Source organism: Aotus nancymaae, unplaced genomic scaffold (genome assembly GCF_030222135.1).
Source record: "Aotus nancymaae isolate 86718 unplaced genomic scaffold, 86718_ANA_hifiasm-v0.15.2.pri h1tg000016l, whole genome shotgun sequence".
Taxonomy (NCBI): Eukaryota; Metazoa; Chordata; class Mammalia; order Primates; family Aotidae; genus Aotus; species Aotus nancymaae.
This window is the reverse complement of record NW_026988428.1, coordinates 38279206-38306731: the sequence shown is the minus strand read 5'-3', so window position 1 is coordinate 38306731 and position 27526 is coordinate 38279206. Positions and strand designations below refer to the sequence as shown.

Genomic DNA, 27526 nt, shown 5'->3' with positions numbered 1-27526 from the left:
AATTAACACCCCAAGCTGTTGGATCAAAAACAACTGGCAGGACTGTAATTACACGTTGTCTCTAACCTGCAGGGTATTTTGCTACACTGTCAAATGCAATAGCACGCACTCCCCGCCCTCAGCCACTGCTTTTTTCCAACAGTTGTATTCCCTCAACCTTACCCTCCAGCAGGTAAGACAGGCTCAACCTGGCAAGAAAAAAGTCACTACCTAACCAGGCTCCTTTGAAATATACTCTCAAACCTCCTGGGCAAAGAGATACCCTGTGAACACAGGTCATCAGTCTCCAAATATTTCCTCCTGACCTCTGGGCAAACTTAAAGGAGCTGGGCTCTAGCCAATGTGGGTAGAGGAGAGCTTGACCAACCCACCTCTCCCAGGCACTTGCTCCAGGTCTGTATCTAATAGACATTACAAACCAACTATAAGTCAAACCCAGTCAAACTTTTTTTTTTTTTTGAGATGGCGTCTCACTCTGTCACCCAGGCTGGATTGCAGTGGTGTGATCTCAGCTCACTACAACCTCTGCCTCCCAGGTTCAAGCGAGTCTCCTGCCTCAGCCTCCCAAGTAGCTGGGATTACAGGCATGTGCCACGACACCCGGCTAATTTTTGTATTTTTAGTAGAGTCAGGGTTTCACCATATTGGTCAGGCTGGTCTTGAACTCCTGACCTCGTGATCTGCCCACCTCAGCCTCCCAAAGTGCTGGGATTATAGGTGTGAGCCACTGCTCCTGGCCTTTTCTTTTCCTTTGAATTTATGCTGAAATGACTTACAGGGGAAAAAGGGCTGAATTGCCTTCTCTGGAACCTACGGAAAATTCTTAGTTAAAATTTTGAAACAGATTTTTAAATAAAAAAAATAAGAATTTAGTAGGGCCGCAATCAGGTGGAGCTAAGTGGTGACTGTTCCCTTTAGAGGGGTATTCCCTCTCCAACTCCTCAAAGTCTCTGTCTGCCCCACGTGGCGCATCCATTTACCTTCCCCGCCCAGCCCCAGTTGGCATTTGTGTTTGCAAACTTTGTCTCCCCTGCTCTGAGGGGTTCTTCTTTGCAGCCCGGCTCCCACTGAGCTGATTTTGGATTAAGAGCGCCACCCAGTGGCTTGGGGAGGTAGGACTCCATATCCTTTCCATTCCTTAACGTCTCAAAGGAAACAGTGCTGATTCCCATCTTCTTAGTTTGGGGAAGAAGGCCCCCTTCTCTATTAAGAACAATAGTCACGTCTGGGGATGAAGAGACGTTCCAGAGAGATGGTAGTAGGCAGAATGGTTTTCAAAAGGAGAAGTGAGGGCAAAAAGATAAATAAGAGAACTTTGGAACGAGGAAGAGAGATCTTTTGAAATTGAAACAGTAAGAATCCAAAAAAGAAAGGTTAAGAACTGGATATTGGAGGAAAAAGGTGAAATAACTGCAGGGCAGGCCAAAAGATGCTCCAGTGAAGGTGAGAAGGAAACTTCGTGGTGGACAGCAGGGGATCTGTGTTTGTCCCAGGTTATTGCTCCATTCCTCAAGAAGCAGTAACCCTCCATTTGGGGGTCTGTGACCCTGGGAGCGAAAATGCTTGGGCCCTGAGGTCCTACTGTGTAAAGGGAAAAGTGCCAACACAAAGTCAGGCAGTGGGAAAGCATAAGCAACACTGACCAGTTTGTGTAGAGAGTGGTGATCGTCTGTTCCCCACAGGAATCCAGTGGTTGTGTCTGCTGCAGGAGGGCATTGCGGATGACTCTGGAAGCATCTGCACCCAAAAACTGGGCCAGTGACTGTATGAAACCAATGTATGCTTTCACTCCTGCCAACAGCTCAGAAGGGCGTACAATCTCCTGGGTCGTGGCATTGTAGCCAGCCAGCCACACAATGGCTCTAGGTGATTAAAAAAATTAGAATTACAATCATAATGATAAATACGGTAACTACTGTTGAGTGTATATTGTGTTCCAGGTGCTGTGCTAGGATTTTACTACACATATAATCTCATTTAAACCTCATAGCAACCTTATAAGCTAGGGACAGTTATTATCCTCATTTTTATGGATGAGGCAACTGAGACACAGAAATAATAAATCATTAGAAAACCACAATGAAGACACAGCTGGAAGTGACAGTGCTGGGACTTGATACCAATAGCATTTGATCCCTAATTACTAAACTTTTCTTCCTCCTCTGGAGAAATTAGGTCAGGTAGTAGAAGACCTGGGCTCTCTAATTCCATCTAACTCTACCTGAGAGTTAACACCCTCTGCATTCTCAGTGCCAGTATTTATCTTTTCTCCTTGAAAAAAATTAGTTCCAATCACTGTCAGAAATTGAAAACCATGGTTAGAAATCCTTGCACATGGCCGGGCTCAGTGGCTTATGCTTGTGATTCCAGGACTTTGAGAGGCCAAGGTGGGCGTATCACAAGATTAGGAGTTCGAGACCAGCCTGGCCAATATGGTGAAACCCCGTCTCTACTAAAAATACAAAAATTAGCTGGGCATGGTGGCGGGCACCTGTAGTCCCAGTTACTCAGGAGGCTGAGGCAGGAGAATCGCTTGAACCTGGAGGTGGAGCTCGCAGTGATCTGAGAGCATGCTACCGCACTCCAGCCTGGGTGACAGAGTGAGACTTTGGAAAGAAAGAAGGAAAGAGAAAGAGAGAAAGAGAAGGAAGGAAGGAAGGAATCCTTGGAAGTATATTATAATCCCGAGTAACCACAGCATGCCAGGGCTGAATGGAGATTGTGCGTGGCTAGCATGCAGCTATAGCCAACTTTAGAAAGGGTAGAATAGGCCGGGCATGGTGGCTCATGCCTGTAATCCCAGCACTTTGGGAGGCCGAGGCGGGCGGATCACGAGGTCAAGAGATCAAGACCACCCTGGCCAACATAGTGAAACCCTGTCTTTAAAAAAAAAAAAAAAAAGTTTTTTTAAAATAAAAAAAATTAAATTTAATTTAAAAAAAGAAAGGGTAGAATAACTATCCACACTATATTATTGTAGGGGCATACCAGTAAGATCCCTCACCACTGGACCCCCAACCCCTTTCAAAATACCTTCCCCAGATATCTGAGATTTCACAATTAGAGTTAGTCTTCTGACTAAGGACTTTTTTCCTTGTTAAAATGTAAACCACAGAGGAAAGAGATAGACTTTGTTAGTTATTTGCACCTCAATATGAATGAGTTGATCCCAGTCTTCCTAAAGCCACAGATGTTTGAGTTTTTTGTTTGTTTTGTGTTTTTGGCAAAATGCTTATGGCAGGGGAGAGGATGGGAAAGAGGAAGCTGGTCTCCTTCACAGATGAAAGGAAAAAGGACTCTCAAGTACCACTTGAGGGAAAATAATACAGAAGGGACAGACTAAGGGCAAGACTAATCTAATTTAGAGTTAACACAGTGGCCAAATCTCTAGGCCAACTTTAGGTCTTTGGGAGCAATGATGTAGTGAAACAAGTATCAGAGATGATTTGGGTAAAACTTGAACATCACACTCATGCTGCTTCAGGACCTGGAACCCACCAGCAGCGTCTGAAGGCTTGCACATGGGCCATTATCACACTGTCATTCTTTCTGACATCATGTATGCAACTGAGACACTTTCTTCCATATAGTTCATGTATATGTAATGAAAACAGACTAATTTCACCCAAGCAAAAACCTAGTTGAAAAATAAATTTGCCTCTCCTATAATCATAACTGGTTTCCCGACTTCTGTCCTTGTCCCCGCTAAAGTAGCCAGAGTGCAATATTGAGTCAAGTCTAATTGTTACACCTTTGCACAAAACCTACCAAGGTTCCCCATCTCCCATCTCACTCAAAATAAAAGCCAAAGTCTTTACAATGACATATAAGCACATACACAATCTGCCACTTTTCTGACCTCCCTAACCTCACATCCTCCCAGTCTCTTCCAGGCTCACAGGGCTGCAGCCACACTGTCTTCCTCTGTGTCCCGTGAACCTAGAAGGCACGTTCGAGCCTCAGAGCCTTTGCACTTGCTATTTCCTCTGCCTAGAATGCTCTTTCCCAACAGTCACATGCCTGGCTTTCTCAGTTTCCTCACGGGTTTACTCAAATGTTACTTTGTCAAGGAGGCCTTTCTTGGCCACGATATCTAAAACTGCAACACCCACTTCCGCCACCGCCCCCCGACTACCACCACACAAACTTCCTGTCTCCCTTTCCTGCTTTATTTTTCTGCTTAGCCCTTATCACCATCGAATCTACTACGTATTCTACTTTCTTATTTTGTTTATCTATCTTCCCCACTAGAAGTAAGCATGAAGGCAGAGGTTTTTATTTGTTTCATATATTGCTGTATAAATAGTTTTTAGAATACTCCTGACACACAGCAGGTGTTCAATAAATATTTGTTGAACGAATGAATAAGCTACATACTCCAAGACAAAACACAGAGGAGTTGAGGATTATTCATAAAAATTCTTCCTCCCATTCGCCTACTTGCTGACTGTAATGTCCAATTCCAATGTAAGGGGTGTGCCTCCTACTTTACAGGGCAATGGAGTGAGAGGCAAAGTGGAGGAAAGGGATGTATTTTATTAAAGTCTGATATATGTCAGGAGCTTTGCACTCAGTACTAATTCTCTACCAATTCTCAATTATGAGCAATTCTCAATTATCCATAAGTAAGGTAAATGCCATTATTCTTACTTTACAAGGAAGGAAACTGGCTCAAATAAGTTGAATGATCTGCTCCAATGTCTTAGCTAAGGACCAGGTTGTCAACACAGGTCTGCTCACTGCAAAGGCCCTGCTCATTCTACTAAACCAGTGGTTTCAATTTTAGGTGTTCATCAAAACCACTTACAGAGGTTTGGGATTCCTTCTGTTTGCCTTTAACAGAGATGCTTGGGACCTATGCCAGACTGACTGCATCGGAATCTCCACTGTGGCATGACCACCAGGACGAATGTAACTGGACCCAACTTTGAGGGCTACCATACTATACACAGAGGTATATGCTACGGTATGAGGACTACCATCCAAACAGGACAAGGCAAGAGTGATACCTGTTGAGCCTGGCCTCCAGGTGGCTGCTGAGGTACTCAGCAGGGAAGACAGTATGTCCAAACACAGAGAAACTGAACACGTGATTCATCGTCAGTGCCAATTCTGTCAAGTTTAGGTGTAGCTTGTCCATGCTAGAAAGTAAAATGAGCCTGGATTACAGGTCTGGCAGTGTCTGCTAATGTCTAGGAAGGATGTTTTGGGCCCATGACCCGTCTTCTAGGTATACTCAGCCTAGAAGAGTATACGCTGATGCAGACTTCAAAGGCAAAGTAGAAAATTCACATGTAAGTGCTTTTCCATCCCCCTCATTCCCCACCACGACTTGTGCACTTGTTTTTTCTGTGTCACCCTCCCTCTTTCCTTTTCTGCCTTCTTTGATGCAGTACCCAGTTGGCCATCGAGGGCCCAGATAGATCCTCACTTGGTGACAATGCTGCGGTTCTTCCGGTGACTCTCAGCTCCTGGCTTGTCCCTCTCAGGCTCTCCTTTTCTGGGAGTCTGCCTCTGCTTCATGGTTTTCTTGTTCTTGGCCTTGCTAATTGTAGTGGCACAGTGCTTAGGGAGAAGCTTCAGAAACAAACACAAGTAAATGGACAAATGAGATTTGTGGCTAAAACTGCATCTGACAGTCAAAAAAAGGTTGTTGTACATTGTTGTCTGTTATTTTATCTTTCTGCCTTCCTCTCTCTTTCCTTCTGTGCATCTCTTTCTCTAATGGGGTCCTATTCAGAATGTGCTCACCTCTTTCAGTTTTCAAAAATATCTCTGCATGTATAGGCTCAGAGTCTCAAGATAGCAGTGTCTTTCAGGGATCGGAGCCTCACTCCCATGCCCACATCCTGAGAGAGCCTTTCTTCATGGAAAAACTCAAGTATAAAGAATAAGATCTGAAAGTCCCATTCAATTGTGCTTTGCAGGGTCCTCCAAGATAGGAAAACAGTTACTTTTTTTCTAGATGGAACAATCATCTCACGTGCTACATCCTTTCCTATTCTATCTGATGAGACAATTACCCACACCACCACAGTCCTCCAAAGATTCGGAGTTCACAGTGTTGCCAGAACTGTCTTTCCACTTTTTTAAATTATCATATTTCTTGCTAATTAGCTTAAACATCAACCCGGCATCCCAGTCAGCCCCCTCCTTCAAGGTAACTGGAATTCTTTCCATTTACTCCAGAGCTGCTGAGCATGAGCAGGCCATGTCTGGAAACTCCTCAGTTGAAATTATTCTGAGAGCAGCATAAGAGCCACACAAAAAAACCAGTTTTGTTACTTTATAGTCACACCTTCTTTTTTTAAATCCAAACTCTTGGCTGTTTCAAAAAAAATCAAGTCCACCTCGATGGAAAAGGATGTGTCAACCCTGAGATTATGTAAAAGCTTATGCGTCTGTAGTAGATTCTGAAAGCAGTTCTAAAATATGTAATTCCATTTGTAATGGCAGCAACACTAATTATTTACTCAGAATGTTAACTTTGGAAAGCCAATACTCATTTAGTCGCAAAAGTTCTAGCATGTGTGAAAATTATTCACATCATGTTTTAGTCATCCCCGAGACAGCACTGAGCAAATCTCTGCACCAGCGTTCTTGCATGTAGTAGTTACTCATATTGACTGATGATCTCTTCTTGGATTTCTCAGCCTTTTAGCTAAGATGAAGCATACCGAGTGATGAATATACCTGCAATTGTACTCATTTGCATATCTTCCTTGCATTAATTATTTAAATTTATTTTAAATATGGGTATATTCCTTTCTCTATTAAACTAGGACATTACCCAAGGGCAGGAATTGTGTACCTTCCTTCTGGGTCCCAACCCAAAAACCCAGCACAGGGCTTTGTGCCCAGTAAGTAACAACGAATATAACAGGTAACATTTCTTAAGTGCTATATATCAAATATTAAATGAACTCTATTTAATCCTTATGACACTTCTATGAAGAAAGTATTTTTATCCCCATTGTGTGTAATTTGCATATGAAAAATAAAAATAATAATGTAACTGTGCATCTGTACACACACACACACACACACACATACACACACTCCCCTTTACCAAGCCTGACTCAAACCCAGGAAAGGTAGGTAGTCTGGGAAACCCAAAAGATTCCAGGGCAACAGCAAAACAAGTTTCTTATTTTCAAATTTTCTGAAATTTAGGTTGAACTAATTATGATGGGTGCTAAAAGTCAGTCAAAGGAGGAGAGGGGAAAAATAAGAAGAAGGCAAGAAAGCAGCCTTGAGGATAAACACAGAAGAGATGCCCCAAAATGTCTAGATAGCCACAGATTAGGATACAGATAGACAGAAAGATGAGACAAGACAGGTGACCTGGGGGCCACTGTCCTTAGTATGTGTACACAGGGCAAAGACAGGAGGAGAAGTAAATTAGAAAGTTAACTCACTCTCAGAACCCTTCAAGTGAGAGCACAGATTTTGTTGGAGTGCAGCTGTTCAAATAAGAGTATTTTTAGACACCTCTATCCAGTCCTAAGGGAGTAAAGACTGAAGGGACTAAACTAAGCAAAGAATTCTGCCATAAACTCAAGTACACAAAGGCCCTAGCCCTACTTGCGAGAAGGAGCTACTGAGCTTGGCCTCTGAGAGGGAAATAAAGTTAGATAGAAGGGAAGGCACTGAGGGCTGGCAGAGGGGAGGGTGAAACAGAGAGGGCTGAGCCTACCTGCTCGCTTAGGTTTCGCTGCTCAGCACAGATCTCCAGGACGCAGTTGCTGGTCTGCTTGGCCAACTCTTCCAGGAAGGAGTTGCAGTGGTGAAGACCATGGTTCTTCAGGTGGGTGTACTATGGGAAAGAGGGGCCAAAGAAGAGATCGCCATCACCAGGACGGCCACTTCTTCCTCACAATACTGCCCTCATCCCTTGCCTGAAGCTTACAGAAGATTCCTACCCATTCCTACAGAAGAAGAAACTGAGGCCCAGAGAGAGGATACATTCTACATCGAGCTGAGATATTCAGGGACCCATATCATACATTATGTTCATACCCTTTTTGGGACCAAAATCAATCCTTGGAATTGTGCTTTGGGTGACAAGGATGAGACATGGCTAGACAGATGACGGGGTCTGGAGTTCAGGACGCCTACCTCCTCTGGGCACATCTCATGAGTGCAGTGGACAAAGTGAGCACAAATCAGGGGGAAAGCAATGGCATAACGCAACATGGTAGGTTCCTCCAAGGTCATAGCAAACATCTTCTCAAAGATACGGAGATGAAAGCTGCAGAGCAATGGGAAGGAAACTTTAAATCAGAGTTTAGTCCTTGTTAGTAAAGTGGTGAGTGAAGAAAAAAAAAGAAAAAGAAAAATAGAGTGTAAGCGCTAGTCCCTTAAGATAGAAGGGAACCCAAGAAACTTAACCCTTCCAGGCTTTTATAAAGGACCCCAGGCAAGTTTAATGATATTCTTCTTCCCTTTCCTTGCACAAAATGTACTATTCCTCCCTTAGAACCTTGGCATGATTTGGGCCATTCCCCCTCATTTAGAAGTCCTTCAGTAGTGCTAATTCACATTCCTCCCAAAATTTAACACTCAGGCTCCAGAAGATCTTCTCAAATTAATCCCCTCAGACGGGTCTTTCCTTAACCCACATCCTCGCAACTTCATGTACTCTTTCACACTTTCTTACATTGGCAAGTATTATGTTGATGTCCTTTTCACATATGGGTATTATATCTCCCCACCTATATTGCTTGCAGAAAGCAGAGACAACACACTGTGTTTTCACTTGTTTGTTTGATCCTTCAAAGGGTGGAGTTATGTACAACAGGGGTCACCTAAAAACGTCAAGTGCTGTCTAAGGAAGACAAACTAATGCTCATTCTCCAAATTGTCCATTCCTACGATTGTCCATTCGTAGATTCTACAAAAAGAGTGTTTCCAACCTGCTGAATCCAAATAAAGGTTTAACTCTGTGAGATGAATCCACACATCATAAAACATTTGCACAGATAGCTTGTTTCTAGATTTTATGGGCTATTCAGAGTTTCACTATGGGCCTATTCTGTAGCCCTCTCAATTATTTTCACTTCTGTCCACTAAAACGCAGTTTTTCATGTCTCTTTTAAATTACAATGTTCCTAGAGTTAAAAAAAAAAAAAAAAAACTGAAGACATTTCCAAAGAGAGGAGATTGAAACTAGACATATGGGTTAATTAACCTAGAGAAGGGAAGGCTGTATAAAATCTGAACAGTTTTCCATAAAAGAACAAACAGGAATACAGAACAAAGGGGAATCAGCTTCAAATTCCTATCACTTAGGATTATTGGCAAAAAGCTGACACAAGTGAGCTGTGGAGTTTGAGCATCTTAAGGGGATCCCAAAGAAAATAACACTTTCCGATTGTCTAGGGGAATTACAGGCCTCCACAGAGGCCAGGCAGGAGAGCAAGTGAATTGATAAAGAGCTCTAGTTCAGAGCTTGGTGGCTCTCGCATGTAATCCCAGCTACTCAAGAGGCTGAGATGGGAGGATTGCTTGAGGCCAGGAGTTCAAGACCAGCCTGGGCAACATAGTGAGACCTGTCTCTTAAAAAAAAAAAAAAATTCCTTGAAGTAAGTGGCATAATGGAGAAAAAACAGAGAACAATAAAACTTTTTAAAAAGAGCTCTGAACCAAGACATACCAGAAAGTAGACAGATCAGAAGTCTCCACCAGCAGTTTTTCTACTGAGTCCAGCATTCGGGAGTGAAAGACAATGAGGTTCATCACCTTGGCTAAGTCAGGGTTCTCGTGCAGGTGCAGGGGGGCCTTAGCCACGCTGGTGTACGCCTGCAGTTGGAGTTGGGAAAGGGTGGAGAAAAACAAGATGAATGAAAAGGGCCCCCAGCCTTGGAATTACAGTTTGGCCTGGGTATGTCTTCCCCACTCAGTAGTTTTCAAAATTGACTCACTCCATAAAGCAAATTTAGGAGATAAAAAGAGAAGGGATTGTGGGGCAGGAAGAGTCTGAGGACAGGAATCATTAACAGGAATAGATCATTACCTGTAGGCGGAACCAGTCCAGCCTCAATCCTGAGAATTCAAACTTCTCTCCATTATCAACTGCAAGACAACAGAAGCAAGCATGAAAGGAAACCATACACACCAATATCCAACTGGTAGATCTTCTTCAAAGACATCTTGTCCTACTTCCTGGCTCAAAGATCAATATTTCCAGATAAAAGATGTTCATCCTCACATACGCCCTGCCCCCAAACCTCTCTCCAGTTACCTTGTTTGAGATTCAGAGAGGAGAGGGTACTGACGAACGAGGACATGATGATGGACTCCTCCTCTGGACACACAGACAAGTTCTGAAAGAGGAGCTGCAGTTACCGTCAAGTGGGCATAGGTTCCCCAGGACAGAAGCTAGGACCATGAGGCTGAGTCAGCATATGAAGGTGGAAAGAATTGCCAAGTGCTAAAAACAGAGAAAAGGCCAAGCAAGAGATGGAGGAAACTTCCTAGGTTCCCTGCCATTCTTTTTTTTTTTTTTTTTTGAGATGGAGTTTCACTCTTGTTACCCAGGCTGGAGTGCAATGGCGCGATCTCGGCTCACCGCAATCTCTGCCTCCTGGGTTCAGGCAATTCTCCTGCCTCAGCCTCCTGAGTAGCTGGGATTACAGGCATGCGCCACCATGCCCAGCTAATTTTTTGTATTTTTAGTAGAGACGGGGTTTCACCATGTTGACCAGGATAGTCTCGATCTCTTGACCTCGTGATCCACCCACCTCGGCCTCCCAAAGTGCTGGGATTACAGGCGTGAGCCACTGCGCCCGGCCGGTTCCCTGCCATTCTAACACCCAGTTTCCCCTTATTTTTCTCTCCTATTTCTATGTGGTTTCAGTTAATAGGAAAAATGAAAAGACTGCCGAGATTTTTAGTCTTTTATTTTTCTTTTAACAAATAAAAAGGGGCAGATTGGACTTTCTGACACCCAACTTACAGAGCATGACATTCAGCCAGAGTGGTTTCAACAGGAAAATCAGCAGAGATCACCCTGAAATTTCCAAAGTATAATCAATTAAACATCATACCTGAATGATGTCACTGAGCACAAGAGCATCAAATCTTGCCAAGTACTGAAGGTGGTATTGCTGTATCACTCTGATGTGTCTTCGGACCAGAGACCTGATCTCCTCCAACAAGAAAAGTAGTTCTGCAATGCTCCTATAAAGTTGAGGTTGAGAACAGAGATGAATGAGACTAGAAATGTCAATTGAGACAAACACAGTGAGAACAGGGCAGAAATTGAGACCTCCTGAGGTTATTTGATCCCTCCCTGTCCCCAGTCCATCTAAGGACAAGGTTCTTAGCCATGTCAAGTACTAACGAGTCAGCGTAGTCCTCAGGTGTCTTTGTCTTGGTGACATTCTCTGTGTGGCGAACCAGCCAGGTGACCTCATCACGAATGAAGGACAGGGCCATGAAAGCAAAAAGAGCCTATGGAGAGGACAGAGACTATTAGAATTTTCAACTTTAGAAACAGATCTCAAAGCACAGAGAAAACTAGCATGACAATATACATATGGATGTCATTGTGTAGCCACCACAGTGTCCAGTAACAAACATTCAGACTCACCAAAAAACCTCAGCTATATGACACAGAATCAGACAGGTACACGGTTGACACCGGCTCACAATGAGTACCCTTCTCTCCCTATCAAATTAAGTTCTAGAAATATCTACTGGGCATTTATGTGGTTTAAAACAAACAAACAAAAAAAACCAAGTTCTGTCTCCAATTAGTTCACACTCAAATAGAGGAAAAGACAAGTATATAAGTAGCTATAACACAGGACATACTCTGTATGGTGCCAAAAAAAGAGATATAAAAAGTTTTGGGGTACTCCAAGAAGATTCAAGGGAATCAGCACATATACATACAAATGGATCACAGAAGACTCAGAAAGGCAAAATCTCATGAATGCCATGTGGCTATCAGTCTCTTATCACCGGCCATCATCCCCTCCCAACATTTCTTCCTCTTGCCTTGGGACCCAGTAGTCCCGGTTCATCAGCCAACACACTCTCCAGCTCCTTCACTGCCATCCGCAGAAACTGCCGCCGTTGACAGTGAAACTGGCCACTAAGGAAGAAAAGGGGAACATAACTATCACCTCTCCCACCCTTAGAAACCCTCCACAGGCAGCGCAGAAGAAAGCTATATTTAGAAAGGGGCATCAGGCAGAAGGAAGGCTAAATGCTCAAGTTAGACTTAGTTTAAAAAGAAAAAAGGGCCGGGAGTGGTGGCTCATGCCTGCAATCCCAGAACTTTGGGAGGCTGAGGCAGGCAGATCATCTGAGGTCCAGAGTTCGAGGCCACCCTGGCCAACATAGCAAAACCCCGTCTCCAGTAAAAATAGAAAAATTAGCCAAGCATAGTGGCAGGTGCTGTAATCCCAGCTACTCGGAAGGCTGAGGCATGAGAATCACTTAAACCCGGGAGGTGGAGGTTGCAGTGAGCCAAGATCGCACCACAGTGCTCCAGCCTGGGCAACAGTGAGACTCGAAAGAAAGAAAGGAAAGAAAGAGAGAAAGGGAGAAAGGGAGAGAGAGAGGAAGGAAGGAAGGGAGGGAGGGAGGGAGAGAGGGAAAGGAAAAGAAAAGAAAAAAGAATTGGTGGGACAGCAGCAAGTTGGGATGAGGCAATAAAGCTGTACAGAAACTAAGGATGGCTTAGGGGAGAACAAAAGTGAGAAGAGATTCCTATTCCATCCCTTCTCAGAGAGTGCATTCACCACCCTTTACCTGTTTGCAATTACATGTTCCTTGCTCTCCTTTATGTCTGCCACTCGCTTGCCATACCTGAGGATTGACACAAGCACAGTAGGGTTGACCATACTACCCATTAGGGCCCTTGCCTCACCCTCCCAGTCCCGAGCGTCCAGTCTACAGCCTGATGGGAGCATGGGCAGTGCTCACCAGCAGGGTCTTTTCAAACCCTGTTTCTCACCCTGGCCTATTAGTAAAAGATTCACAGCTTAGAGATCAGTCAACTCTACTCCTAATTTTACAGATACAGAAAATAATACCCAAAACCCAAGGAAGGGAAATGACTTGTCAAGGTCACATGGGGCTTTAATGGCAAAGCTGGGGCTAGACTTCTCTTCCTGTGCTCCTGAACTCTTCCAGGTTTGAGGGAGATAAATGGAGCAGTGTCTAAATATAACACAGGCCCTGATCTCAAGTAAAAGTAGTTATTCAAGCTCTACCTTGGCTCCCACTCCCACCAACTTCCTTTTAGAATTTCCCTTTGTTGGTTATCTTTTCGATACTTCATCTCTCCTTCTCCACTGGCTTAAACTCCTCTCCCAACAAATAAGTTCAAAGCCTCCCTTATTCTACGAAGACCCTTGCTTGACCCTGACAATCCACTGAACTTTGCTTATTTTCCCATACCACCAAACTTCTCCAAAGAGACACCTAAACTCTCTTTACTTCCTCACCTCTCACTGACCTTTGAATCCCACAAAGCCTTCAGCACTAAGCAAACTGCTATCTCTAAGGTCAATGTGAACTTCTGAATCACCAAATTAGAAGGACTTTTCATTGCTTTTAATTTTCTGCAGTATTTGACTCTCCTAACCACATCTCTTCTTTTCTCCTAGTGACCCATGCTCAGAATCCCAGCATTATCTTCGACTCTTTCCTCTCCATGTTCCTTATATCTGTCTTCTCTTGTCCTGTGTCACTATTGCCGCCACATTAATGGGGCTTCATCACCCTTCATTTCCCTTCTCCAAACCACTCTTTTATTGAACTAGCACAAAATCAAAGACGTTTGGAGTTGGAAAGTATCTTAATTAAGTCAGGATTCAACTCCACCGCAATCCTGTTGGATAATTATTTCAATCTCTGCATAGTACAGTGGAAAGAGAAAAGATTCAGAGTCCAAAAACCTGGAATTGTGTCCTAATTTCACCTCTTATTAACTGAGTGACACTGAGATTGAGCCTCCATTTTCTCATTTATAAAAAAAGATATTAATACTTATTCTTGAATTAGCATGAAGATAAATTAGATCATTTATGTCAAAGAGCTCCCTAAACTATAAATCATGCAAGTTAGTTGCAGTTCTTAGTGATGGAGAACAGAACACCCTTAAACCTCCCTTCCATTCCTTAGAAGCAGTAATCATGAGAAAGTTTCTCATACATATGCCCAAATCCACCTCCTGCAACTTCTAATTATTAATCTTAGGTTTATTCTTTCTTAACTCTGGCAATTTTGTTTGTTTGTTGTGGGATTGTTTTTGGTTTTGGTTTTGGTTTTGGTTTTGAGATGGAGTCTTGCTCTGTCGCCCAGGCTGGAGTGCTGTGGCGTGATCTCGGCTCACTGCAACCTCTGCCTCCCAGTTCAAGTGATTCCCCTGCCTCAGCCTCCCAACTATCTGGGACTACAGGCACATGCCGCCACACCCAGCTAATTTTTTTGTATTTTAGTAGAGATAGGGTTTCACCATGTTGGCCAGGATGGTCTCGATCTCCTGACCTCATGATCCGCCAGCCTCAGCCTCCCAAAGTGCTGGGATTACAGGTATGAGCCACCATGCCCAGCTAGCTCTGGCAATGTTTTTTAATGATGATACTCAGTTGTTGAGAGTGTGAGAAATCAGTATTCTCATACACTCTTGATAATAACCGTTTAGACGGTAAACAGTTATTGGTTAGAGCTATTAAAATTTGAAATGTGCATACCCTTCAGCAATTTCACTTCTAAGAATTTACCCTACAGAAGTATTCACACATCAAGGCTGGGCACAGTGGGTCACGCTTGTAATCTCAGCACTTTGGGAGGCCAAGGTAGGTGAATCACCTGAGATCAGGAGTTCAAGACCAGCCTGGTCAACATGGTAAAACTCTGTCTCTACTTAAAACACAAAAAATTAGCTGGGCATGGTGGCACATGCCTGTAATCCCAGCTACTTGGGAGGCTGAGGCAGGAGAATTGCTTGAACCCAGAAAGTGGAGGTTGCAGTGAACTGAGATTACACCATTGCACTCCAGTCTGGGCAACAAGAGCAAAACTCCCTCTCAAAAAAAAAAAAAAAACAAGAAAAGAAATATTCACAGATTCACAAAAATATGTGTCTAAGAACCTTCATTATAGCATTGTTTATATTGACTTTAAAAAATGGAAACAGTTTATCCATCAACAGAGGATTGGGTAAATAATTATGTTACAACCACATAATGTAATATTATTCAACTGTTAAAAATAAAAGTCTCAAGGCTGGGAGTGGTGGCTCACGCCTGTAATCCCAGCACTTTGGGAGGCAGAGGCAGGTGGATCACCTAAGGTCAGGAGTTCAAGACGAGCCTGACCAACATGGAGAAACCCTGTCTCTACTAAAAATACAAAATTAGCCGGGTGTGGTGGCACATGCCTATAATCCCAGCTACTCAGGAGACTGAGGTAGGAGAATCACTTGAACCTGGGAGGCAGAGGTTACAGTGAGCGGAGATCGCGCCATTGCACTTCAGACTGGGCAACAAGAGCAAAATTCCATCTCAAAAATAGTAAGTCTTTATAGACTAATATTCAAAGATATCCAAAACATAGTAAGTTTTTTTAAGCAAACCATAAAACATAATGTAGAGTGTGGATCCATTGCTTTTAAAAATTACTTCCATAAGGTTGAAAATACATGCCACCTTTATGTGTTTGTACACACACACAGACACACACACACAGACACACATCTGGAGGATGCACATCAAACTATTCTGGGAGGTGATAGTATAGCTAACTTCCACTTTGCATTTTTTATATATTCTGGATGTTTTATTTGCAACCAGAAAAAAACAATATAGGTATTTTGACCCTTTCCTTAATCCCATTTCTCCTTCTCATTTTAGCTCTCTCTATTTTCCCCTTTATAGTCAAACTTTAAAAGAGTTGTTTATTAAATTCCGTATCCCTCATCTGCTCTTAAACTCATTGCAACCCAGCTTTCAACTTCACCACTCAAGTTGTTCACAAGAAGGGCACTAAAACCGACTTTATAGCCAAATCCAATGAACATTTTTTCAATTCTTATTTTATTTGATCTCTCAACATCATCTAACATAGGTCACTGGTCCTTCCGTATAGGAATGCTTTCTTTGTTGGCTTCTCTTTTCCCTTTTCTTTTCAGTATCTCCCACTGATTTCTCTGGCCCTTAAATATCAATGTACACAGAGGTTTATCCCATTCTGTTCTCACTCCACATTTGCTCCTGAGTAATCTCAACTACTGTCCTGGCTTTTATTAACAATTCACCAATCTTTATCTGACTCCTGACATCACTTCCAAGTTCCAGAACCATAAAGTGGAAGGCCTAACACATCTATCTTCAGAGTCTCACAGATGTTTCAAAGTTGAACTGTTTAAAACTAAATACACAATCTTTCCCCCATAAACTTGCTTTTAACACATGTTCTCTTATTTTAAGGAATGCCAGATATCCATGCCAGAAACCTCGATATCATCCTCAATTCCTCCTCATTTACTTAATTAATCTCTCCCTCTAGTTTTGCCCATCTAATTTCTTTTCTTTCATGCAGATAGAATGATCTTTTCTAAAATGTAAATATGATCATGTCACTCCCCTGTCTGAAATCACTCAGCAGCTCCCATCCTCTTTGGGATGGATTCGAACTCCACGGCAAAGCATACAACATCCCAATTTACCTCTCCAAATTCAACTCTCAACATCTTCATTTTTATAACCCAGCTGCCCATGCATTGAACTACATGAACTTCTCAGAACTTGCCATGCTCTTCGTTGCCTCAAAAGTCTTGATAGTTACTCTGCCTGGAATATCTTTCTTTGCCTCAAGCAACTCTCCTACCTTTCTACCCGATGCACAGGCACATACACACACACAATTTCACACACACACACACAATTTCACACACACACACACACACACACACACACACACACACTCTTTATTTAGCCCTTCAGATCTACCTGTCTCCAGGTTTCTCCAGATGCTGCGAGGCCAGTTTAAGTGTCCTAAATGTGTCCACAGTATTTTGTGTTTACACATATAATCTCTTGCTCTATCAAACAATTTGTCTATTTCCCCCCAATTTATAAATTCCTCGAGAGGAGAAACTGTCTTTTTTTTTTCCTTTAACAAGCACATAGCACTTACAATGCACCAGGAACTTTTCTACCTGCTTTACAAATAATAACCCTTTCATTCTTCACAACAACCCTATGAGGTAGGTGATGCGGAGCTACTACCATTATCCACATTTTAGAGATAAGGAAATTGGGGCAATGGCATGGAAAATTTGAGCAATTTGTCCAAGGCCACACAACTAGTGCATAGACCCAAGCAGTCTGGTTTCAGAGTCTATGCTCTTAACCTCCATATTATCTTATTCATTATTGTATCCCTAAAACCCAGTGAAGCACTTAGCTAATAGTAGGTATTCAATCTCTACCTCTTCAATAGTTAGAATGAATTTTAACCACCTGTATCTGGGAACATTCATGGAGACTGAAAAAGGATGTTGGGAGGGGCTAAAAAATATTCAAGGAAGATCAGTTTGGCTCTCATGTTCCTCACCCTTTCAAACTGCTAAACAGGTCCTCTGTGACTTTGTGCACCTGCAGCACGTCCTCGCGGATGAGGGTGATGTACAGGGAGCCCTGCAGACACAGCTTCCACAGCTTCTGGCACTGGCTATTGGAGTTGAGGCACCCATGACAAAGAAGAAACCCAACTGTAGGTGGGAAAACAGTGCAGAGGAACACTTTTAGGACTTGTTCTTCATGTCACATGCTGCGTCATCCATTCCCACCTAATCCCGCTAAACTTACTGATAATCCAGCGTTCCATTACTTCCACAGACAGATACTCACAGGCCATCTGTGAGAAGAGAAGCAAAGATGATCACTTGTTTAACTTAGCCTTCCTCTAATGGAGAAAGGACAAGCTAGAATCTGAGTATCAAAACTAACTTTTGGCCACAGTGGTGGCTAACGCCTTTAATCCCAACACTTTGGGAGGCAGAGGCAGGAGGATAGCTTGAGGCCAGGAGTTCGAGACCAGCCTGGGCAAAACAGTGTGATCTTGTCTCTACAAAAAATGTAAAAATTAGCCAGACATGGTGGTGTGTACCTGTAGTCCTAGCTACTCAGGAGGTGGAGATAGGAGGATCTCTTGAACCCAGAAGGTGAAGGCTGCAGTGAGCTGTGATTGCACCACTGCACTTCAGTCTAAGCAACAGAGCAAACCCCTGTCTCTAAAATTTTTTTAAACTAACTTTTATTTTACCAGACTAGATTAGGGCACGTTGATAAACCAACAGCAGGGAAACCTGCCACTAATGGAGGTGATGAGGCACTGGAAGTGGAGTGAGGAAAAAACAATACTGTTGAGAAAAAAAAGAGGAACTTGGGCTGGAAGTCGAAACAAGCAAAGGTTTAACTTAACTTCTCTTCAACAGTTCAAATATTTTTAATAACAATAAAATGAGGAGAGCAAGACTCAAAACCTTCTCATCATTTCTCCCTCTGATGGTTAATCCTTTGGATTCTTCTACCGGTTAAAGTGTAAATCACTTATTTGGCACTTGTCACTAATCATGTACCATCAGTTGTATTTTTATGACTACATGGCATATATTCCCTACCAGACTATAAGTTCTTTGAGGGAAGGAATTTGAGCTCATATTCATTGAACAAAAACATTTATTAATTAATTGATTCCTGGCCAGGCACAGTGGCTCACACCTGTAATCCCAGCACTTTGGGAGGCTGAGGCAAGAGGATCACTTGAGCCCAGGAGTTTAAGACCAGCCTGGGCAACATAGTGATACCTCATCTCTATAAAAAAATAAATAAATAGGCCGGGCATGGTGGCTCACACCTGTAATCCCAACACTTTGGGAAGCCAAGGCAGGCAGATCCCTTGAGGTTGGGAGTTCAAGACCAGCCTGCCCAACATGGTGAAACCCCTATCTCTACTAAAGATTAAAAAAAAAAATTACCCGGGCATGGTGGCTCATGCCTATAGTCCTAGCTTCTTGTGAAGCTGAGGCAGGAGAATCGCTTGAACCAGGATAGGGAGATTGCAGTGAGCCAAGATTGCACTCCAGCCTGGGCAACAGAATGAGACTCAGTCTCAAAAATAAAAATAAAAATAAAATAAACAAAATTTAACCAAGCATGGTGACACATGCCTGTAATCTTAGCTACTCAGTAGACTGAGGTGGGAGGATCACTTGAGCCCAGGAGGTGGAGGCTGCAGTAAGCAGTGATCATGCCAGTATACTCCAGCCTGGGTGATACAGTAAGACACTGTCTAAAAAAAATAAAAATAGGTTAATTGATTCCTAAAATCAAGTTGCTGCTAGGCTTAATAGTTGCTTCATGACTCTGTTTCATTCATTCATTCATTCAGTGAATATTTACTAAATTCCTTCTATACGCAGGCCAACTGCTTATAGATCACTTTTGTTAAACCACTAACTCTGATCCAAACAAAAGCCCCAAACCAACCATGATTTTTTAGCTACAAGAAGTGATCAACTTAGAGGCATATCCTAGAAGAAGACTAAAACATTCTTTAGTCCTGATATTTCCTGAAAGAAGCACCTTCTACAGAGACGATGGCCTTGGCAAAGAGAATGCTTCCACTAACAAAAGGAAAAGGGCACTCACTGTATCTGAATTAGCAGGGTTAATCATGGCTGGGGGCGTGCTGATGAGGCTTAGAAGTTGGGCACTGCGCCACTGCTCAGCCCCCTGGTTCCTTCGGACAAAGAGGAAGTGCAAAGAGAGGAGGGCTCCACTCACAGCCTGTGGGGAAAAGCAAATGAAACCTTAGCAGCAATGATGAGGACAATGTACTTCCACCTGAGGAATTCTCCACTCTCAGGGAACTTACCTTTGTGTGAGGCCCAAACTCTTCTGTCAGCTTCTTCAGAGGATGGTCATACTCCAAGACCATCTGACCCAGACGGGCAAAACTGGGGTCACTAGAAGAAACCAGAGGAGAGGGTTTCCAGCCCTCCCTTACCCATGACATGAACTCTTACATTTGCATATATTATAAAGATATGTGTATAGGCTGGCACTCTCCACTACCTCCAAAGGTATACATACTAAACTGTAAATTACATATAAAGATACCCCATTCCCGGCTCAGGTATACTAAGCTATGGCTGCATAGAATCATTCCATTTTAGGCAGGTCCATGAAATTTTCTTTCTTATAAGCACCAAAAATAGGGTTGGACACATGATAGGTACTCTATAAATCTGTGTTAATTCGAAACTAAGTAACATGCCTAGATCCAAATTAGTATACAACCCAAAAGGGTATATAAATATTCAAAGCTAATGGGTAAGGCATGTGTCTAGGTATCCATGTAGGCACATGGGAACACCCATCATGCATAGACGATGTGCCACACCACCCACTCTGATCCCTCTAGCCTTCATTTTTCAGCCCTGAAATTCTTATATTTGCAATAATGGAGGGGGACAGAACCTCAGATAATTCAAAATCCATTTATATTCGGCTTCAAATGTATTACCATGCATTAGTTACCTCTAATGGATTTACCTTACTAATATTATTCCTACTAATATTATTTGACACTAAAAAGAATTTTCTTTGCCTTTTGTAATAACCTGAAAATCAGACAGAAGCCAGTCCAGGATTAAAAATTGATCAGAGATGATGCAAATTGGATAATCCACTAGCAGATATTCAAGAGTTAACTACAGCTCCCTCTCAGTGTAGGCACGGAGATTGGTTCTAAGACTCCCACGTATGCCAATATCCCATGCATACTGAAGTCCCACAGACAGTCCTGAGGAACCCACACCATTTGAAGAGTCAGTCCTCTGTATAGGTGGATTTCACATCCCACAAACACTACATTTTCAATCCATGTTTGGTTGAAAAAAATCCATGTATAAGGTGGACCTGCACAGTTCACAGCCGTGTTGTTTCAGAGTTAACTGAATACATAAAAGTATATCTTATTTTACCTGGGTCAATGTAGATTATAGGTTCTCATATAAGAAATCATGGCATCGATTTCCTTTGTATGAGGGACTCTCTATATCATAGCACCATGTATGAGACTATTCATGTGATACTATCCCTTTAACTCACCCATGCCCATGCAGCATCTCATGGGCACAATTGTACATGCCAATGAGTATCCGCCGATCCTCAATCCGTGACAAAAGTAAAATGACTGAGGTGTAAGTCACAATCAAGTCCAGGTAACTCCGAGTGAAATCAAAGTTGAGATTCTATAAGGAAAATACATAGGAATCCAAGGACAGCATGGCTAATTAACCTGGATTTCCTTATTTCCCCAACCACTTGAGACAGTGCTCAATAGATTGAGTGAATCTATTTAGAAGTAGAAACTGACAGGATTCAAAAGAACAAGAAAATTGGAACAAAAGTCAGGGACTAAAACTGAGCTCAAGATACAAAGGGGCCAGGAAATAAGGTAACATTTAGGAGATGGAAAAGGTGAAGAAGATTTTTATGTAATTTTTAATTAATTAAATCACATTGGTGATCTGCTTAACATATAAATACATTTTCACTTCAGCACTTTTTACAAAACAATTATAGTCCTGAGAAGTAATAAATGAAATAGCCATTCTTCCAGTCCCTTCCCACCCCATCCTGTGACTAGACGTAGACCTCCCAACCTATACCTGGGCTTTTCTTTGACTCTACCATAGAAGAGAATTGCAAAGGATCTTACGATATCGAAATGGCATTGGCAGGCATCAATGGTGTTGAGAAGTTCATATACATGATCCTGGAGGTGGAAGTGAAGACAAAAATGAATAAAGAACAAAGAGAAGGTGATGTACTACCAGAACTAGGAAGGGACCTCTCCCTTAGAGGTCTTAGAAAGCCAAGTAACAGAAGAAAGTCACTGTCAAAAGAGGGAGGAAGTTCCTCCTTAGTAAGCCACCAGTGGGCCCCTGTCAGCTACACTGCCAAATGCCTACATTTCCATAGGCACAAGTCTCTATTATATTATACACACTCTTCCTGATGTTATCATCCCTGTGTCCCATTCCTCGAAATCAAAAATGGTTGTAGGCCAGGCGCAGTGCCTCACGTCTATAATCCTAGCACTTTGGGAGGCCAAGGTGGGTGGATTGCCTGAGCTCAGGAGTTCAAGACCAGCCTGGGAAACATGGCGAAATCTCGTCTCTACTAAGATACAAAAAAAATTAGCCAAGCGTGGTGGTACTTGCCTGTAATCCCAGCTACTTGGGAGGCTGAGGCAGGAGAATTGCTAGAACTCGGGAGGCGGAGGTCACAGTGAGCCGAGATTGCACCACTGCACTCCAGCTTGGGTGACAGAGTGAGACTCCATAAAATAATAAATAATTTTTAAAAAGCTTGTAAAATGTAGATCACCTAATAGGTAGCTTCAAATAGTTCATTAAAAAATAGAGAGAAATGGCCGGGCGCGGTGGCTCACACCTGTAATCCCAGCACTTTGGGAGGCCGAGGTGGGCAAATCACAAGGACAAGAGATCAAGACCAGCCTGGCCAACATGGTGAAACCCCGTCTCCACTAAAAAAACAAAAAGTAGCTGGGCATGGTGGTGTACACCTGTAGTCCCAGCTACTTGGGAGGTTGAGGCAGGAGAATAGCTTGAACCCAGGAGGCGGAGGTTGCAGTGAGCCAAGATCACGCCATTGCACCCCATCCTGGGTGACAGAGTGAGACTCCATCTCAAAAAAAAATAGAGAAGGATGAGAAAATGTGGCAAAATACTAACAATTAGGAGATCCAGGAGTAAAACAATATTCATTGTACTAGTCTAGAAATTTTACAGTAGGTTTGTAATAAAATATTGTGAAAAAATACTTGAAATGTTAAAAACTCAAATAATGCCAACATATATCACTTATATAGGTTGCGCTTTCCTAACCTGAAAATAAGGAATACTCAACCTGTATAGAGAACTCCTAAATCTCAACACACACACAAAATCCAATTCAAAAATGGTCAAAGAATGAAACAGACATTTCTCCAAAGAAGATATATAAATGGCCAAAAATCCATGAAAAATGCTCATTATCACTAATCATTAGCAAAAATGCAAATTAAAACTTAAATGAGATAACACCTCATATCCATTAGGATGGCTACTCTCAAAAACAAAATAACAATTGTTGGCAAGGATGTGGAGGAATTATGGCCCTTATACCTTGTTGGTTAGAATGTAAAACAGTGCAGCTGCTGTGGAAAACAGCACAGCAGTTCCTCAAAAAGCCAAAAATAGGCCTGGCACAGTCCGGCACTTTGGGAGGCCGAGGTGGGTGGACGGCTTGAGCCCAGGAGTTTGAGACCACCCTGGCCAACATGGCGATACCCCATCTCTATAAAAAATACAAAAAATTAGCCAGATGTGGTAGCATGTACCTGTAGCCCCAGCTGCTCAAGATGCTGAGATAGGAGGATCACCTGAGCCCAGGAGGTCGAGGCAGCAGTGAGCTGTGATTGCACCACTACACTCCAGCCTGGACAACAAAGTGAGATCCTGTCTCAAAAAAAAAAAGTTAATAATAGAATTATCATATTCCAGCATTTCCAATTCTGTGTGTAAAACCAAAAGAATTGAAAGTAGGGTTCTAAAGATATATTTGTATACCCATGTTTATAGCAGCATCATTTACAATAGCTAAAACTTGGAAGCAACCAAAGTGTCCATCAACATATGATCAGATAAGCAAAATGTAGTGTATTCATATAATGCAATATCATTCAGCTTAAAAAGGAAATTCTACAATATGCTACAACAGGTATGAACCTTAAGGACATTATGCTGATAAAACAAGCCACAAAAAGACAAATGCTTTATGATTCTACTTACATAAGGTACTTAGAATAGTCAAAACCACAGAAACAAAGTAGAATTGTGGTGGCAAGGGGCTGGAGAGAAAGGGAAATGGGGAATTAAGGTAAAAAGGGTATAGAGTTTCAGATGGTTGCACAACATTATGAATATACTTAATACCACTGGACTCTACACTTAAAAATGATTAAGATGATAAATTTTATGTTATGTGTATTTTACCACAATTTTTAAAATAGAAAAAACATGCATAGCTTAGTAAATTGAAGCCAGTCATAATCAATCCCCAAAGGTAGTTATTTTTAACAGTTTAATGTAAAATATTCCAGATCTTCCCTAGGTATTTACTAAATATATATATATATATATATATATATATATATAATATATATATATATATAATATACATATATACAATCTTTTAAAATAGAACTGTGATGTATCAAATACAATTTTGAAATTTGCTTTCATTTAACAATACAACTTAGATATCTTTCCAGAGCAGTATATCTCTCTCATTATTTCAAGAACTTGTATTAAGCAAATAAATGAACATCTAAAGAACAAATAGCCTCTGAAAGACCTTGCCTACATTGGAAAGGGCTCAAGAGAGCTCACCCGAAATTCCATGACATCCACGAATGACTGGTAGTAATTGGTGAGGAATCGAATTATCTCAGCTTTTTCACGATGTACTGGTCCCAAATGTTGCTGAGAGAAACACAAAACAAAACAATATAAGACAAACAAAAACAAAAAACAAAGGCAAAATTAGAAGACAGTTGATCCAAGTAACTCAAGAAGAACAGTGGTTATACCTAAAACATTCTTAAAGAGGGTTGCGGCCAGGTGTGGTGGCTCACACCTGCAATCCCAGCACTTTGGGATGCCAAGGCGGGCAGATCACCTGAGGTCAGGAGTTTGAGAACAGCCTGGCCAACATGGTGAAACCCCATCTCTACTAAAAATACAAAAATTAGCTAGGTATGGCAGCGGCCGCCTGTAGTCCCAGCTACTCAGGAGGCTTAGGCAGAAGAATCACTTGAACCTGGGAAGCAGAGGTTGCAGTGAGCCAAGATTGCACTACTGCACTCCAGCCTGGGTAACAGAGCAAGACTCTATCTCAAAAAAAAAAAAAAAGAAAAAAGAAAGAAAGAGGGTTGAAATATACTGACAGAGGAAGTTAGAAACTCTCCAATGCTCTGAAGGCCTTTAAACAAAGGAGATTATCTATCTAGGTAGAATGGTTGCATGTGATCGTGACTAGATATAGAGAGCTAAACGAGAGGAAATTTTAAGGACCCTTTCAGATGAACAGATAATACTATTTATATCAAAATTGAAAGAAACATAATGCAAAGATGCTACAAATATGGGTGAAAACTCCAGGGTTAACATTTAATAAAGGAAAAGTAGAGATACCCCATTAGATGCATAAATCTAAGACAAACAGCAAGGAAACAATGAGTGGGAAACAGAGACAACGATAAAATACATGCGCCCTGCTGGGTTGACAGCGCTGTCTTGTACAAAAACGATGTTTTCTCGTGAATCTTGCAATGGAAACGGGGAGATGCTTCACTCCAGCTTATCCTGGAAGAATCCCATCTTATCTCAGAATTTTCAATACTTAAAGCTCTACAACAACCTGAAGCCCTGTGGTTGAAACTTGGGAAACTATATAAAAAAGGCTACTCCTCCCCTGCCAAGTTTGAAGACAGGCATCAAAAGAGGAGAATCTCAGCCATTCAAGCAGAGAGTTACATCAGAGAAAGGAGAGAAGGACCAAGTTCTCACCGTGCTGTTTCGGACATCTATGTTGGGAAATTTCTTGTTGATATACTTGACAGATGATTCCATGGACTTTTCCAGTAGGAAAGGTGGCTTGGATTTGGGGTCTGAACAAGTCTGCAGAGAGAAACCACACTATAATGCAATCCTTTCTCCTCCTCAGAAACATACCTCTTCTTGCAACATTCATTCTCATAATCTGTCTTAAGAAAAGGCAACCTGGGAATAAATTTAAAAAGCATGAGAGTAGGTCAAGAAAAAATTCCAAGATGTTAAGCCAAGTATCTTAGAACTAAATAACAACCTGGGCGTTTTGTCTTGATGGGTAGAGCTTAATGCCTGCTTGGCCCCAGCACAAAGAGGAAGCTGTTTCCCCACCCCTCAACTGAAGCCGGAAGGAACAAGAAAAGCAGCTGCTCAGGAGTTAGATTTTGTGCAAGATTCAGTGTCACAGTTTTGTTTACTATGTAAGTGTCTTATCCCAAAGGGCATTTACATGATTCATGGCAACAGAGAAACCATGTTCCTGGTGATTTGTTTTATTACAAAAGACACAAAAGCTCCCTCCATAAAGTCCCCTATTTTCTCTGTCAGGAACTCCCATAAAAACCCCTGGCTTTATCTCTTTAGTTCTTATGGTTTGCCCAGACCCTGCCCCACCTCTTGTAAGCAGCTTCTTTCAATTCCTTGATTCCTATTCTGAAAAAAAAAAAAAAAAAAACCACTGTCTCACACACACACAACCACCACAGCATGAACCACCCCAGGAGTACCTCAGAAGACACCGACCCTTTTTAATCTAAATAGCTAATTAACTAAATTTTTTTCCTTTTAGGGAAGTACTACCATAGAAAAGTTTTTGCCATGCTGGGTGTGGTGGCTCACACCTGTAATCCCAGCACTTTGGGAGGCTAAGGTTGGCGGATCACCTGAGATCGGGAGTTGGAGACCAGCCTGACTAACATGGAGAAACCCCATCTCTACTAATAACGCAAAAATTAGCTGGGTGTGGTGGTACAAGCCTGTAATCCCAGCTACTCAGGAGACTGAGGCAGGAGAATCACTTGAACCCAGGAGACGGAGGGTGTGGTGAGCCAAGATCATGCCACTGCACTCCAGCCTAGACAACAAGAGCAAAACTTCATCTCAAAAAAAAAGGAAGAAAAGTTTTTGCCGGAGACCCAGCCTGAGGTCTCTTCAGAGTAGAGGATCCACAAAAAATAATAAAACCCAAAATGTTAGACCCCAGACCTTTATCCAAGTCGCTCGGAACACAACTGTTGCTTCCCCACCCTCACCCCTACCCCCATCCCCAGAGGAAAGCAGATGCCCTCATTGGAGTGAGACTCATACCTAGAAAGGGGAAGCCTTGAAAAGAAGCCTCTGCTTCTGCCTTCCTGAACTGGCTGGCCTATATAATCTGAGTGACTATGTAGATTACAGTCAGTGGAAAAGCAGTGGAAAAAAGCGGGGAGTCTAACTGCTGCACCTGCCACCTCAGGGTTCCCTGCCCTATTATTGCTGGAATAATCAGTTCTGGTTTCACCGCTCATGCTTACCTTCTTGATGTTATACATGCGGATGAGAACCCCCTGACCTCGATCATTCAGGATAGTGAGCTTCTCTGCCAATTTATGCTGGTAAGCAGATGTCAAAGACATGATGGCCACTGAGAGAGAGGAGCACCAGACGGCAATGCCAATCTCCCCAAACTCTTTCAGCTTGGGTGGTGACACCCTCTGGGCAGAGGGACCCAGCCTGGTTGGTGCGCTGGTCTTCTGTTGCCTCTGCAATTGGCTAATGGGTGAAATCAGTCATGATGGCTCACAGGCCCTTAGAGCCTTCTTGTGCTTCCTCTTGCAC

At 42.4% G+C, this 27526-nt stretch overlaps 1 protein-coding gene across 4 annotated transcripts in view; it reads right to left on the bottom strand.

Moving 5' to 3' along the window:
- The window catches only part of NCKAP1L (NCK associated protein 1 like), a 43189-nt gene extending 15663 nt beyond the window's left edge, over nt 1-27526 (bottom strand). The window contains exons 1-22 of one of the 4 annotated variants that reach the window (XM_012450374.3): nt 27223-27526; nt 26324-26362; nt 25670-25780; nt 24491-24583; nt 21754-21810; nt 21141-21283; nt 19903-19993; nt 19677-19814; nt 17832-17880; nt 17578-17734; nt 12763-12819; nt 12004-12100; nt 11345-11454; nt 11049-11181; nt 10244-10325; nt 10016-10074; nt 9656-9801; nt 8119-8251; nt 7697-7816; nt 5432-5577; nt 5010-5141; nt 1644-1862 (exon numbers count right to left, since the gene is read on the bottom strand). In XM_012450374.3, coding sequence (XP_012305797.1) covers nt 1644-1862; nt 5010-5141; nt 5432-5577; nt 7697-7816; nt 8119-8251; nt 9656-9801; nt 10016-10074; nt 10244-10325; nt 11049-11181; nt 11345-11454; nt 12004-12100; nt 12763-12819; nt 17578-17734; nt 17832-17880; nt 19677-19814; nt 19903-19993; nt 21141-21283; nt 21754-21810; nt 24491-24583; nt 25670-25780; nt 26324-26362; nt 27223-27324 — 2414 coding nt within the window. In that variant the 5' untranslated portion in view covers nt 27325-27526. Of the gene's footprint in view, nt 1-1643; nt 1863-5009; nt 5142-5431; nt 5578-7696; nt 7817-8118; nt 8252-9655; nt 9802-10015; nt 10075-10243; nt 10326-11048; nt 11182-11344; nt 11455-12003; nt 12101-12762; nt 12820-17577; nt 17735-17831; nt 17881-19676; nt 19815-19902; nt 19994-21140; nt 21284-21753; nt 21811-24490; nt 24584-25669; nt 25781-25967; nt 26240-26323; nt 26363-27222 lie in introns of those variants that run through there. The other 3 variants (XM_012450377.3, XM_012450375.3, XM_012450376.3) reach the window with 3 other exon arrangements.